General features: G+C 50.1%; 1 protein-coding gene across 8 annotated transcripts in view; it reads left to right on the plus strand.

The window, feature by feature from the left end:
* TTC21A (tetratricopeptide repeat domain 21A) overlaps positions 1–15,318 on the plus strand; it is a 34,622-nt gene that overhangs the window by 1,901 nt on the left and 17,403 nt on the right. For all 8 annotated transcript variants that reach the window (XR_006609304.1, XM_045089163.1, XM_045089159.1 and 5 more), the window contains exons 3-11: positions 370–480; positions 1,526–1,692; positions 3,049–3,171; positions 5,187–5,344; positions 9,000–9,084; positions 10,684–10,782; positions 11,765–11,957; positions 14,401–14,498; positions 14,658–14,858. Coding sequence is in view for 7 of the 8 variants with exons in the window: in XM_045089159.1 (XP_044945094.1) it covers positions 370–480; positions 1,526–1,692; positions 3,049–3,171; positions 5,187–5,344; positions 9,000–9,084; positions 10,684–10,782; positions 11,765–11,957; positions 14,401–14,498; positions 14,658–14,858 (1,235 nt within the window). In the remaining variant the exon portion in view is untranslated. The remainder of the gene's footprint in view (positions 1–369; positions 481–1,525; positions 1,693–3,048; positions 3,172–5,186; positions 5,345–8,999; positions 9,085–10,683; positions 10,783–11,764; positions 11,958–14,400; positions 14,499–14,657; positions 14,859–15,318) is intronic.

The raw sequence follows: 15,318 nt of genomic DNA on the forward strand, positions 1-15,318 counted from the left end.
GCAGGGGGAGGAGCGATCCTCAAGCAGGTGCTGACTCACTGAGGCCAGGGGCTGGCCGAGCTGCCTACAGCCAACCTCAGTGGACACGGAGGGATAAGTGGAATCTGTGGCTCTGCCCTGAGATCCTTCTTCAGAACTGACCACCCCTGCAAGTACTCACAGGTGCATCCTCCAGCCCCAGGCAGCCTGGACCCTGGTGTCAGCAGCCCCTTCAGGGGCCACTGGGGATGTTTGGACCTGTTGGCCTTATGATTCTGGGTGAAGCCAGGTGGTGCTAAGCCTTGAGTCAGCTCTGACAAGGGCTCCCATGTGTCTGCCACAGAGCCTCCTGCCCTCTGGGGACGTAATCACATGAGCTTTCCTTTGCAGAGCACATCCAGGATGCCATTAGCAACCTGGAGAGCATCCGGAATCATCCAGACGTGTCCTTGTGCTCCATCATGGCCCTCATTTATGCTCACAAGTGCTGCGAAACCATTGGTGAGTGCAGCCATGCCCGGCAAGGCCTGGACCCAGTGGGGAAGGCCGCCCCACTCCAGAGCTATAGCCGCCCAAGGGCCTGCCACGGGAGGTCGGTGCACCAGTGGCAGCACATGCTACTGGCCAGTGAGGAGTGGCTTCTGTTCCCTCCCCTTGGAGGCCTCAAGGAAGAGCCCCTGCCCATGTCCTGCTCAGTGGGAGCTGCAGGCAAAGAGCATGACAGTTGGAGGGGTCCTCCTTTCAGAGCCCAGGAGTTGGGAAGACACCCTGCTTTCCTTGCCCCAGACCTTGTGGAGACAAATCAAGTCAATATAAATAATTCCACCCATGGGGTGCCTGAATGGCTCAGTCCTTCAGTGTCTGCCTTCGGCTTGGGTCATAGTTCCAGGGTCCTAGGATCCAGCCCTGCATTGGGCTCCCTGCTCGGTGGGAAGCCTGCTTCTCCCTCTCCCTCTCCTGCTCCCCCAGCTTGTGTTCTCTCTGTCTGTCAAATAAGTAAATAAAATCTTTTAAAAAGTAACAATAGGGGCACCTGGGTGGCTCAACGGTTAAAGCCTCTGCCTTCTGCTCAGGTCATGATCCCAGGGTCCTGGGATTGAGCCTTGCATTAGGCTCTCTGCTCAGCAGGGAGCCTGCTTCCTCCTCTCTCTCTGCCTGCCTCTCTGCCTACTTGTGATCTCTCTGTGTCAAATAAATAAAATCTTTTAAAAATAAATAAATAAATAAACAAACATTAAAATTAAATAATTAAATGATTCCACCCTTAATGTCCCCCTCTCTAGAGTCAGGGAAAGATTCCAAGACGCTGCCAACAACTATTTCCCCTCAGGATGAATTGTGGGCCTGAGGTACGGGATTCAGTTTGGTCTGTCTGCTCTGCAAACTGCTGGGCACAGGGGAGACAAGAGAAAGCTCAGACTGCAAACCCAAGTACTGGCGTGGGCGGCTGCTGCAGTTTCCAGGCCCCAAGGCCCTCAGGGCCTCCTGTAGGACCCGGCAGCCCTCCTCCTTCTGACTCGCCCCCTTCCTCCTCTTGGATTCACAGACCGAGAAGCCATTCAGGAGCTGGAGAGCAGCCTGAAGGAAATCCGCAAGACAGCCAGCGCAAGGGCCATGTACTACGCCGGCCTCTTCCTCTGGCTCATGGGGCGCCACGACAAGGCCAGGGAGTACGTCGACCGCACCCTGAAGCTCTCCAGCAGCTCCAGAGAGGTACCTGCCACAGGGGACAGCACCTGCAGAAAGCAGCATCCCAACATATCCCAGTGGAGTGGCCGTTACTCCTACGGAGCACCCTGGGGCTGGAGAGGGCTGCATTGGGGCCCCAACAAGAGCCCAGGTCTCATAGGACCCCCCACCCACACTGTCTCGGGCTTTAGCTGAGTACGTGCTGGCATGTGTCCAGAGTCTAATCTGCAGACAGTCGTTCCGGGGCCTGGACTTTCTATTTTTTAAGTCTTGAATTTGTCGCCAACATTTTGAAATCAAAAGATTTTGACCAAAAAGCCCAGATTTCCAGGTTCTTTGGGATAGCCAGATGAGCTGGTTACGACAGGCATCAACCTTCCCTCCTTGCCATGGTCTACTGGGTATCAGTGGTGGCCCACCCAGGAGAGTCTCACACGTGGTAGATTGGTACTGTTGCTAGAGTTTGAAGCCTCAGTCCCGGCTCAGTCTAGCTGCCACCTCAGCAGGGAGTGACCTCACCCCCCCAAGGGGGTGAAAATTGGTTCCCCGAGGAGGGGGTGAAAAAAGTCTTGCTGTTTATGTACAAAACACAGATTTACATCCTGCATAGACAGATAGTATATCTGTGAGTTTAAAATATCTTGGAGGGAGAGGAAATGATTAAGGGAAAATATCTGAATGGTGTCCTTAGGAGGGGAGCCATGGGAAAGGAGTTGAGAAACACTGGTTTTGGGCGTAACGCTTCAGGGCAATGTCCAAGAGACCCCCGACCTCACCTGCCAGGCCTGGTCACCCATCTGCCAGCAGAGGCTGGGTGAAGACTGGAGCAGAACCCTTGAGCTCAGAATGGCCCCTACTCACCCTCCAAGAAGACATTCCCGTCTCCTACACAGTCCAGGTGCTGTGCTGGGCTAAGGCGTGGAGTGAGGAGGAGAGGCCATGCCCAGTGGCCCGCGGTGGCCTCCTGACCCCAGTGTAGAGTAAACAGGCAATGACAAGACAGGTGAGAGCATGTCAGTAGGGGCAGCAGAGCTGTGGGGGTCCCGGAGAAGGCCCACCCTCAGCCTGGAAGGTCATAGAAGGCCTCTGACAGGAGGGTCCTCCTAGGCTGAGTTTGAGAGACTCATGGTAGTTAATCAGGTGAAGAGGTTTGGTTGGGAGCGCTGCAGGGACAGCGAAGTGAAGTCCCAGCAGTGGGAGGGAGTAGGGCTGCACTGGGGTCTGCAAGTCGGTGTGCCTACTTGCAGGGTAGGCACTTGCCGGGTCTCGGGGTACAGAGTGATGGGCGGGGGGGGGGAGGCATGAGGCTGGAGAGCTGGCTGGGTTCTGAGAGGCTGTGCAGGACCAAGAACTTCATCTTCTGTCTTGTTCTGATCCCAGGGCTATGTGCTCCGAGGCTGGGTGGACCTCACCTCAGACAAGCCCCATACCCTGAAGAAATCCATCAAGTACCTGGAACAAGGAATGCAGGACAGCAAAGATGTGCTGGGGCTGATGGGAAAGGTAGGCAGTGGAGGGAGGAAAAGGATCTCTGCCTGGGCCCCTGGAGCCAGGGAGCCTCTGTCTCCCAGCCTTTACCTGGCCCATGAGGAGCAGGGGCCCAGAGAGGATCAGGGTCACACAACAGCCCAGAGCCCACTTGGTTCTCACAATCCTGCCTGCTCAGTCTGGGTCCCTGTCTCATTCTGCATGGAGTCTGCTCTGGGTCCGTCCTTTTTTCTCTGCTTCTTTCTGTCACGCTTTCTCTTCTGACCTATAAAGTTCAGTGTGCCATAAGAGAAGGGAGGTAAGTGTTTTGTGTTTTCTTTTTTTTTTTTAAGATTTTATTTATTTATTTGACAGAGAGAGAGAATGAGCACAAGCAGGGGGAATAGCAGGCAGAGGGAGAGGGAAAAGGAGGCTCCCCGCCAAGCAGGAAGCCTGATGCGGGGCTCAGTCCCAGGACCCTGGGATCATGACCCAAGCTGAAGGCAGATGCTTAACTGACTGAGCCACTCAGGCACCTGTTTTGTGTTTTCTGATCTCAATTTAAATTAAGTTCCTTTTTTCTTATGTGACCCCCTGAATCAATCCATGAAAGAAAAGCTAGCCCTCTGATTCTCTTCTCTTAGTATGTATCTTCTTAGAAAATGAATATGTACTCATTAAAAAAACAGAAGGCTAAAAAAGTCAAAAGATGACCTCCTTCACAACTCCCCCTCCAAACAGCTCACGTGGACATTTAGGACCTTGGTGTCTTCCAGTCTTTTTTACTAGCATGTGATTCAGAGGGTGCCTTAGAAGGGCTTTCTGGGAAGTGGAAGCCAGGGAGAGCCTTGTACAGCAGTATTATCCGGAGTGCCCTTGCGACCAACACCTGTGGGAAAAGGGACAGAAGCAGGACTGGGTGGCAGGAGAAATTGGGCTGTGACACAGCCCTAGCAAAGGCCTCAGCCAACTTGGGGTTCTAGAGCTGGGGTGGCCTATCCGTGACCTCCTCCCTGGCCACGTGCCAGGTGGGGGCTCCCCCTGCGGACAGGTGTGACCTGGCACAAGGCTGCTGCCTGTAGCCATGGGTGACCCAGCGGGTAGGCCTCCCAGAGAGCTATCAGCCTCCAGTTCTTCTGGTCCTGAAGGTGCTCCCATGGAGCGCCCTCCCCGAGGTGGGAGATAGTGTTGTTATTTAATTTAATTGTAATCATAAGGCATCTTATCACTCGGGTTCCTTTTCTTCATGTAAGATTTTGTCATAAGCCACTGTCATTTTGGCTCCTTCAAGCCAATCCCCTATTGTATGGCCCTCATAAAATTTGCCAACCCACATTATTTCCAGTTTACACTTATAAACTGAGTGCCTCAGTGAGCACATGTATGCATAAATCTATCTAGAACAATCCTCCTCTTGTTCTTAATAACTCTCTTGAGGGGAGGTTGCTGAAGGTCTAATGTAAGCTGTCCCTGTCAGAGTCCAGTTTCAAGTCCTTTGGGAGCATTGCTCTCTGCCCTTCAAACACCTGGGGCATGACTCACTCAGGAGAACCTGGGGGCTGGCACTGGCCTGCAGAGGCCAGAACCCCAGCCCAGTAGGCCTCAGCAGAGAAAAGCTGCCGCAGCCCCCCTAAGGAGGGTTTTGCCTGCCAGCCGGAACTGACCCTGGGCCTGAGTGAGCAGTTTTCAGCAATAAGCTTCAAGGAAGTGAATGGCAAATGAGTGAGCCCAGCACCCTCAGGTCTCCCACCAAGGGCAGCCTGCACATGGCCTTGCCATCTCCCACACTTGCTAGGCCTCCCCCATCTCCCCAAGAGCCCTTGCCTTGCCTGTCGAGGAACCCAAGCCTGCTGTGGACTTTGATCTGTGACTCTGAGGGATGACTCCTTCCCCCACACCTTACCCCCGAGGCCTTGGAAGGATTCCTTGGCCCAGCTGAGGGGACTTGCATGCCCTGTGTCAGGTTCTGCTCCTGTTCTGGTAGAGACCCAGACACCTCCAACCTCCGTCTGCGGGCACTGATGGAGGCTTTTCTCCTGGGCTTCCAACAGGCGACCTACTTCATGTTGCAGCAGAACTACTCGGGGGCACTGGAGGTGGTGAACCAGATCACTGTCACCTCGGGGAGCTTCCTGCCTGCCCTGGTCCTAAAAATGCGGCTGTTCTTGGCTCAACAGGACTGGGAGCAGACAGTCGAAATGGGACACAGGTGAGCAGCGGCTGTCAGCTGACACCACCACACCCATGTACCGATGCTTTCCTTTTTTTTTTTTTGGCAAGCCGAGGGTACTGATATGTTCCCATCTTACAAACTGGGGAGATGGGAGACATTGTGTATTTGATGGAACAAGACATAAAAGTAAATACTGTCAAGAGAGGAGGTATGAATAGTGAGTGATGTGATCATACGGGGGGGGGGGGGCCACAGGGAGGCTATGGCCTCTGATGGATAAAGAAATGGGCATATCTAGAGATAAAAGCATATTGTTGGGGCGCCTGGGTGGCTCAGTGGGTTAAAACCTTTGCCTTCGGCTCAGGTCATGATCTCAGGGTCCTGGGATTGAGCCCCGCATCGGGCTGTCTGCTCAGCGGGGAGCCTGCTTTCCCCTCTCTCTCTGCCTGCCTCTCTGCCTACTTGTGATCTCTGTCAAATAAATAAATAAAATCTTAAAAAAAAAAGCACATTGTTTAGGAGACAGGTGGAGGGAATGACCTAAGGAACCCAAAGCAACCAAGGCTACAGGGAGACAAACAGTTGCCTCTAAAGAATGGTGGGTAGGGGGCTATAAAGGGACTATTGCATTATTTAATTGTTTTAAACTATCGATATGATATACTGTAAAAAAAAACTTCAGGGGCAAGATCATTGGTGACCGGGAGACCTTTCAGCTGAGGCCGGGTCCATCAGCCAGACAGTAAGAGCTGGGGAGTTCCTGGGGCTTTGGGAAGCCAGACACCAAGTTGGAATGACCTTAGAGTACTGTCATTGTCGATAGAAATAAAGATCACTTCGGGGGAGGGATGTTTGATGGAAGGTTTTCTGAGGATGGAATTTTCTGGATAATTGAAGCTTGTCTCTAAACTCTAAGACTTGAACTACTTTTATTAAGTAATTCTAAAATGTATGCTACTAATTTTCTTCCTTAAAAGAGTTAACAGACTTTGAGTGACCATAGGGCATCACTCTGATTTGTTACTAAATTGTAGTACCATAGTTCATAGTTCAAAACCAAAAGCAAAAACCAAAACCAAAACCAAACCATAGCATAGTTCAAAACCAAAACAAAACACAAGTGGACCTCTTCCTTTCCCATGGAGGGATGGTAACTCCTCTGATGATCATCCCTGGAATTTGCATCCGAGAGAGAGGTACCTGGTAGCAAATGAACATGATTTGGGCCTGCTAAGCCCACAGGGGCCCCCTCATGCAGTGCCTGTGTGGGCCTCGGCTTCTCTATCCCACAGTTGACACCTGGCCAGTGTCCTTGGCAGGAGTTGGGTCAAGAGCTTGCTTTGAAGGCCTGGCCTTCAGCCAGCAGAATCCTGGGAGCACCTGGCTGAAGGCCACAACCATGGTGTGTGCAGTCTCCCTTGGCCAAGGCCCTGCTGCCCTGCCCACAGGGAACAGTGTTTAGTGCCAATGGGCTGAGTCCCATACCCAACTCCTTCCCTCCTGGAAGCTTCCCCAGCTGTGGTGTTCATAGAACTCCCCCATTGTTTTGTATTTTTTAAAAAAAAGTTTTTAAATGTTTTTTAAAGCTTACTTATTTACTTACTTATTTAAGCAACCTCTATTCCCCTCTACGTGGGGCTTGAACTCATAACCCCGAGATCAGCAGTTGCATTCTCTACTGACTGAGCCACCATTGTGGGGTTTTTTTTTCTTGTTTTTTAAAAGATTTTATTTATTTATTTGACACAAGGAGAAAGAGAGAGAGAGAGCACAAGCAGGGGGAGCATCAGGCAGAGGGAGAGGGAGAAGCAGGCCCCCCCTGAGCAAGGAATCCAATTCAGGGCTTGATCCCAGGACTCTGGGATCATGATCTGAGCCAATGGCAGATGCCCAACCAACTGAGCCACCCAGGGGCCCCGTTGTGTTTTAAATCTTTACCCCCTCTAAATGTGTTTCTCTTTCTATCCCTAACATTATTTATTTTTCCCTTCCCTCTTATTTTTCTTCATCTACATTAATTTGTTTCTTTTATTCATCTTTTTAAAGACCCAGTTTGAGTTTTGTTGGTGGTGTCTATCACATCTCTGTTTCTACTCTGTTAATGTCTGCTCTTTATGATTTATGGTCCTGTTCTGCTCTGGTTTTCTAACTCTTGAATCAGATGCCTGGCTCATCCATTCTCAATTTTCTTTTAGGATATAAGTTTTTTTTTTTTTTTTCAAGTTGGGAGAATATGAGTGTTTAAGTCTGTGGATGTCCCTCAAGGTACCATTTTAGCAGTATCTACACATTTGGATTTGATAAATTCAGTATCCTTTGGCTCTAAGAATTTTCTAATATCCATTCTGATTCCTCCTTAGTTCACAAGTTATTTAAAATTTTGGTTTTTTTCCCCAAATGTATTTGGTTCCTAGTACCTTCAGAATCACTATAAAGGGTTAGAACCGTTTGAAAGCTGACTGCCTAATCAATCCTATTAGAATCAGAGTAATCCTCTAGGAAGCACAAGGCCTAATCAATCCTGTTGGAATCAGAGTAATCTTCTAGGAAGCAGAAGGCCATCCCTGACCAGGATGAAAAATGGGAAGTTTCCTATAAAGAAACAAAATATTGAACATCCCATAGTATATATGACCAGAAACTGTGTCTTCACAGTGACACATGATGGAAAACAAGCGTCCTTTTCATCATATAGCTGCAGACAACCCCCCAACCACCTCTCCACCACTCTGGGACCCTAGGACCACAGTACCATGATCATGTATGTGAGAGTTGGAATATGAATAGGCTTCTGTCACAAATTACCCCAGATACATGACTTAAATGACATGAGAAGTTATTCCTCTCTCAGGTAAAAGTCTGGGTGGTTGTCTGGGACTGGACAGCAGCTTAACTCTGTAGGGTCCCAGTCCCCTTCTGTCTTACTGTTTTACCATTCCTAGGATGTGGCTCCCATAAAAAGGAAAGAGAAGAAAGAGAAGGTGAGCAGTAAGAATACAGCAGGATGTCACCTGGGGTACTTGTGCTCACACACTATTGGCCAGAACTTAATCACAGGGCCACCACTGAACTGCATGGGAAGCTGGGAGATGTAGTCTTTATTCTGGGTAGCTGGGAGCCCAGCCAGACTAGGGAGTTCCATTATTAAAAGGAGAAAGGGGGGTGCCTGCGTGGCTCGGTGGGTTAAAGCCTCTGCCTGCAGTTCAGGTCATGATCCCAAGATCCTGGGATCCAGCCCCACATCGGGCTCTCTGCTCAGCGGGGAGCCTGCTTCCTGCCCCCGCCCGCCCCCGCCCTTCGCCATTCTCTCTGCCTACTTGTGATCTCTCTGTCAAATTAATAAATAAAATCTTAAAAAAAAAAAGATTTTATTTATTTATTTGACAGAGAGAAATTACAAGTAGATGGAGAGGCAGGCAGAGAGAGAGAGATAAGGAAGCAGGCTCCCTGCTGAGCAGAGAGCCCAACGAGGGACTCTATCCCGGGACCCTGAGATCATGACCCAAGCCGAAGGCAGCGGCTTAGCCCACTGAGCCACCCAGGTGCCCCAATAAATAAAATCTTTAAAAAGTTTTTTTAAAAAAGGAGAAAGGAAGACTGGATATTTTCAGACAATCCTGAGTGGCGGCCACACGGTGCTAGCCTGGCCTATGAATACTCCCAATTCATGTGGCTCCTCTTCCTATTTCAGAATTTTAGAAAATGATGAGTATAATATCGATGCCTGCCAAATCCTAGCCATGCATGAGCTTGCAAGAGAAGGAAACATGACCACAGTAAGTTCTTTCAAGACTTAGGAGTTGGGCCTTGGGACAAACACAGCCTGGGGGAAAGCATTTTGACAACCCCCATCCCCAGCACCTTGGAGCATGCTCCCTGGATCTCCGCTCGCTCCCTTCTCCCAGGGGGTCTGCTCTGGTTTGCTCTTTGGATAGGCAGTGAGCTTGGCTCTGGTTCTGCCCTGAGCCTGGGCAGGTTCACCTGGAGAAGCCCCAGGCTCCTCATTTGTAAACTGGAGATAATTCCAACCACTTTGTGAGGCTGGTAGAAGGACTAAGTGGAATGTCATGTGGGAGAACTTGGAACAGTGCCTGATTTGGAGAAATGCCATTTTTTTAAGGAGTGGACTAGAACTGCTCGGGTATTGGCCAGGTAGATCCTAGCCACAGATTTGCTCCTAAGCCCTATAGTTTTTCCAAAGAAAGCCAGAACAGTCTTCGAGCACAGTCAGACACATCTGGAATTCTTCATGAAAACCTCAATGCCCAGACAGGTTTTTATTTTCAAGAAGAGTTTGTGTTTCCAGTCATAACATTGCCTTTTTGAATAATTGTGTTGCCTCGGTAAAGGGTGGCAAATCAGGAGTCTGTAAGGGTTTCATGATGGGAAGAGGAAGCTTCTGGTTCCTTCTGCACAGCTCTGAGTCTATGGGTTTTGTGGGGCGGGGTGAGAAAGAGGGTACACTCCATATTTGGGAGGAGCCCTCCACAAGGGCCCCAGTGCCATCTCTGGGTAGGAGCAGGAGAATGGGGCCTGTCCTCAGCTCTGTGCATCCCCAGAGCACTGGGCAGTCTTCCTGGGGCCTGGCCTGAGGGTTAATCCCAGGGGCGGAGTTAGCATTAATGCCCATCCTTGACCCCCCACCTCAGCCCCTGGGATTTACCCCTCTACCCAGGCTAACCTTGCTTATATCTACTGAGCAGAGTAGTCCAGCCCCATCCTGGGTTTCCCTTCTGGCACTTCTTTGCAAAACTCCCCACTCCTGGGTAGGGAAAGGACAGAGGCATCCACTGGAAAGAACGCAGGCTTTGGAGTCAGTCACCCAGTTGGCTGAGTGACCTCTGGCAAATTCCCTAACTTTTCTGACCCTTTGTCGGCTAGACTGGAAAGTCCAGAGAGTTCTAGTGACTTACAGGGTCGTGGGGAGGATTCATTGGAGTGATGGAGTGGCACAGTGTGGTGACTCCTGTCAACATGGAGTACAGGCTCAGGGCCAGGGACCCACCACAACCATCTGCTCTTAGAGCCAGCCCAGCTGGCCAGTGCGCTGCCGGCCTGGGCGGCTGCCCTTGTGGACACCATGACAGCTGGCTCCGGCTTTGGCTGGGGGGATCTGAAAGGGCAACTTCTCTTCACAGATCCATGAACAAAGGAGTGGTGCCAGCTCTTGGCTGAGCAAGGCTCCCGAAAGATCCACCTACCGGTTTTAAAATAATACTGGGCTTACCCCAGACCAGATGAATCCAAATCTTTGGGGCTAGCTCCTGGGTGTGGGAACTTCTCCCAGGGGATGCTAACATGCAGCAGGGTTGAAACATCTGCCCAACTCCCATTTTCTACTTTACCTTTGACCTTGTCTGTTTTGTCTCCCACAGGCTACCAACCATGTTAGAAATCTGATTAAGGCACTGGAAACAAGGGAGCCTCAAAATCCAAGCCTCCATCTTAAAAAAATTCTTGTGATTAGCAGGCTGGTAAGAAGGGTCTTTCCAGGTTTTTGAATCATGCTTCTTGCTGTGTTCCTATGGGGAGCGCTGTGGTCCCCTTGAAGCTGCCTGGGTACCCTGTCCTCCCCTCTCTGGCTCAAACTTGGCCTTTCGGGTTGATGGCCCATGCCCAGTGGCCCCTAACTGCCTCTGGCCAATAGCTGGATCATGTAGGCTCTGTATCTGGGCCCAGATGCTGCTCAGAGACACTGTAAAGATGAGCGCGATGGCATCTGGAAGTGCTTTTAGAGTAGGAGGTCCCTTATTTGGGGGAAGAGGGAAGTATTATGGCTGTTACATAGCAGAGCCATACCCAGCCGTGGCTTGGGGTCCCGGGATACCCGACTGCCATATTCTCTCTATGAAAGTGTCCTGGAAAGGCAGGCCTGCCTGTACCTCTCTGACCAGACCAGGTGCAAAAAGACCAGATTGCCAAACAATTTGCCTCTGTCAGACCCTTCAGCCCAAAGCATGATTAACTAGAAGGAATCGTTGCAAAACCTGAGGTAGCTCCGGGGCCTTGGGAACCAGAACCATGGGGTCAAGTGCCACGGGGACACCATCTTTCCCACAGAGACACAGATCTATGTCTGATGCTCTCTGCTCATTCTGCACATCTGGCAGGGAACATGGCTGCTCACAGCCTTCTGGGCAACTTCCCATATCGACGGGATACAAGAGCTTCTGTCACCCAGCTTCAATTTTTGAAAAACTTCTTGGTGACTTGGACCAATTACTGTGGTGAGACAGGAGATGGGCCCTTTGAGGGCCCTGTGCCTGGAGGCAAGTTCCACAGATGTGGCCAGGGTGAGGTTCTTTGTAAGCTGGACAACTGCACAGACCCAACTGTGGGTTGCGTGCAGCCTTTGGGCTCTCCTGAGCAGCTGAGATGTGCCCGTCTCTGATGTGGCCTTGTTCAGACAGGCTGCACTGACTGGTTTCCCTAATCCCATGTGTCCATTCCTCACAGTGTGGGAAACACCAGGTGATTCTCCGGCTGGTGTGCCCCTTCATGGAGCGTGCATTCGTGGCCACACCCTCCTATGCCCAGGTGGCCACAGAGCTGGGCTACCTCTTCATCCTGCATGACCAAGTGAGGGAAGCGTCTCGGTGGTACTCGGAGGCCTTGAAACTGGATGGGAGCAGTGTGGCTGCCTTAACAGGTTTCTGCAGGCTGGGCAGGGTGGGGGCATGGGGGCACAGAAGGCAGGGAGCAGGGTAGCATCCATGAATCCAGAGGAGAAATGCTGGGAAGCATTCTTTCTAGAGGGTGTGTGAGTTTGGGGGTACATTGTATGACAGGAGCACCTTTCTGTGACATATAAACAGATAAACCCATACTCCAACAGAGGCGGAGATGGGCCACCTTAAGAAATAAGTAGACCCATTTTTTCCCCCAGAGAGCTCCAGGAAATACAGAAATTAAACAAAAACAAAAACAAAAAAGCAAATCAAGCTCAGAGTCATTGGAGGCTGAGAGCAAAATAGGCCGTGGGGCAGTGGGGCAGTCAGTGAGATAATGAGATAACTTACTGGAGGATTGGTAGCAACTGGAGAATGCAATCGAGGAGACCCTTAAGGGGGGGGGGGCGGGGCAGGAGGTAGCAGGTGGGAGCCCCTGATGTTTCCCACCACCATCAGAGACACGAAGGACAAAAAGACTTGCTGCTCCACACAAAGGCCACATCCCCTGACATCCCCCCACTTGGCTCAGTCCTTCCCCACTTCCTCTTTCAGGGGAGACCCCCAGCCAGTCAGCCGGGAGGGAAGTCCACCAGCCTGAATGGCCATCCCACACACCAGCCTGGGCCAGTCCTGTCAGGTGTGTGCTGGAGTCACCCTCTCATCTGACCTGTTTTGGAAAATCAGTGACCTTAACAATTTGGGAAATGTGCCTTAGCTGCTAATACTCATCAGTCTAGTCCATTTGTAAATCTGCTAATGCTTTGAAAGAGGGGCCAGGTGGGACATGGAAAGCCACAGCCCTCTGAGGAGCAAAGTTAAAGCCAGTTATAGAAAAAGACGTCCCCCTCCCCCACTAAAACACCTCTCGTGTTTGCAGAGGCTTTACATACAGTCAGTACATAAAGAACAGGCTACTGTGAAAAAGGGTACAGGGAACAAAAAAGCTACCGAAAATTAAAAATATGATTGCAAAGTACAAAATTCCATAGATGAGCCAAATGGTGGGATGGATAGTAGTGAAAAACAAGATGGTATAATTAGGAGGACAATCAGGAATAAATACACTGAGATAACCAGAAAGTACCTATAAAAGAGGAATAGTAAGAATAGATGGATTTGGTGTCCCAAATCTAAAACACAATAGTACTTAAGTCAGCTTGGGGCCAATGCTGGAATAAAGAGGCAGATAAATGGCACAGAAACAGGTCTGAGAATAAGGTGACATTTCAAACCAACACAGTGGTAGGTTTCAATAAACCATGGCTGAACATCTGGCTATCCAGCATGAAAAAAGTAAAAGGAAGTTCCTATCTCACACCATACTCAAAAATTAACTCCAGTTTATTGGCTCAGTTGGTAGAACACATGACTCTGGATCTTGAGGTTGTGAGTTTGAGCCCCACGTTGCAGGGAGGGGGTGTAGAGATTAGTTTAAAAATAAGCTACAGATAAATTAGATATTTAAACCTAAAAATTCAGTTGGACTTGTCTTCCCTGGGGGAAACTCAGAGGCTGGAAGGGAAAATATGTAAAAGTTTCAATGTAATGGATGGCAAAAGACACTGAAGAGGTAAATGGCAAACTAATGGAAAATGTTGGCTACAAAGGATTAATCATCTTAATATATAAAAAGAAAACAACCCTAAAAGAAAAACAGGCTAAAGCTACTATGTACAGGAGATTCATAGTAGAAAAGAAAAAGGCCATTCAATATACAAAAAAAAAAAAAAATATATATATATATATATTCATTTTCCCTGGCAATTAAAAAAAAAGTGAATTCAAATGAATTACTGTTCACTCTTTAGACTGGCAAAAAATAAAGCATATCTGCGAGGTTGTGCAGAAAAGCCACTTTCAAGTTCTTGGCTGTAATATTAATTGAAATATCTCTGGAGGACAAGTTGGCCTTACTGTTAACATTTTAGATATACATGCCCTTTGACCCATCAGCTCAACTTCAGGAATTAGAACATGGGAATACGTTTACCGAGACCCTGCAACATTTAAGCGTCAAAAGCAAACTAAATACGAGATGAGGTGTTCTTCAATGGGACCACAGTCAAATGCTGTATGGAATCCACAGTGGCATGTTATGTTGCCATTAGGGAGAACGGGGTGGGTGTTTATACACGGACGTGTATCATGTAGACGCGAACACATTGCTAACAAATGCATGCTTAGAAAGATGGTCCAAGGACTATACTGCAAATTGTTAAGGGCGGTTACCTGTGGGGAGAGATCTGCTTCAAGCTAGTGTATGTACTAGGGATGTTTTTCCATATTGCCTCATGCTTTGACTTCTCTATCCTGAGCATGCATCACCCTTCCTTCTGTTGTCGCCTCTGTGCTCCTTGGCCTGCTGGCCTGCTGGCTCCATGTCAGTGCCGGCTGCTCATGCTCATTCTATCCCCGGCCCAGGGATCATCTGGTGCCAGATCCTGGACGGCCACCTGGAAGAGGCAGAGCACCAGCTGGAATTCCTGAAGGAGGTGCAGCAGTCCCTTGGGAAGTCTGAGGTCAGAGCCCTCTGAGGGGCATGGGTTCCTCCAGCATTGGGTCTCCCCCACTTCAGTTTCCGGTATCCAGCAGCCCACATGGCCTGGACTCCTGCTTCACCCTCGCCTACCCACTGACCAGCTGGCATTGGTGCCAAGAGCTGCACCTGCCTCCCACAGGTGCTGCTTTTCCTCCAGGCCCTCCTGGCATCCCGCAAGCACACAGGAGAGCAGGAAGTCACTGCCCTCCTGAAGGAGGTCGCAGAGCTGCACTTCTCCAGCATGCAGGGCCTCCCCCTAGGCTCTGAGTACTTCGAAAGACTGGACCCCCTCTTCCTGGTCTGCCTCGCCAAGGAGTACTTGTTCTTCTGCCCCAAGCAGGTTAGTGGAAGTTCTGTCCTCATGGTGGGGGTCAGGAGCGTTGGTCTGGAGAGAGGCAGGTACATCACCTGGCTGGCTACCAGGCAGCGCTGTGCTCTTGTGGCTGGGGAACCCCTTCTCCTCTGAACAAACTTGAACATGTAGCATGTGAACCACTTGAGAGTTGTTCCAGTGTAGATTCTGATGGGTGCAGGGGTCGGAGGAGGGAGCCTGCCTCTGGAAAGAGCTCCCAGGTGATGCCTGTGCTGTGATTGTCCACAGACCACCCATGGAGGGGCAGGGCACTGGACTGTGCCCCTGCCTTTATCCTAGAGAAAAACCAGTCTCCTTTTCTCCAGCAGTCTTCTAAGAAATCTACTAGCCTTTACTTGTTTGTCTGCTTTACTCGTTTGCCTGTTTTCCCAGCTAGCCAGGATTCCCTGGGGGCAAGGATCGTGTCGCCCCCAGTGCCATGTCATGA

Source organism: Mustela putorius, unplaced genomic scaffold (genome assembly GCF_011764305.1).
Source record: "Mustela putorius furo isolate JIRA1106 unplaced genomic scaffold, ASM1176430v1.1 tig00003834_pilon_pilon_pilon, whole genome shotgun sequence".
Lineage (NCBI taxonomy): Eukaryota > Metazoa > Chordata > Mammalia > Carnivora > Mustelidae > Mustela > Mustela putorius.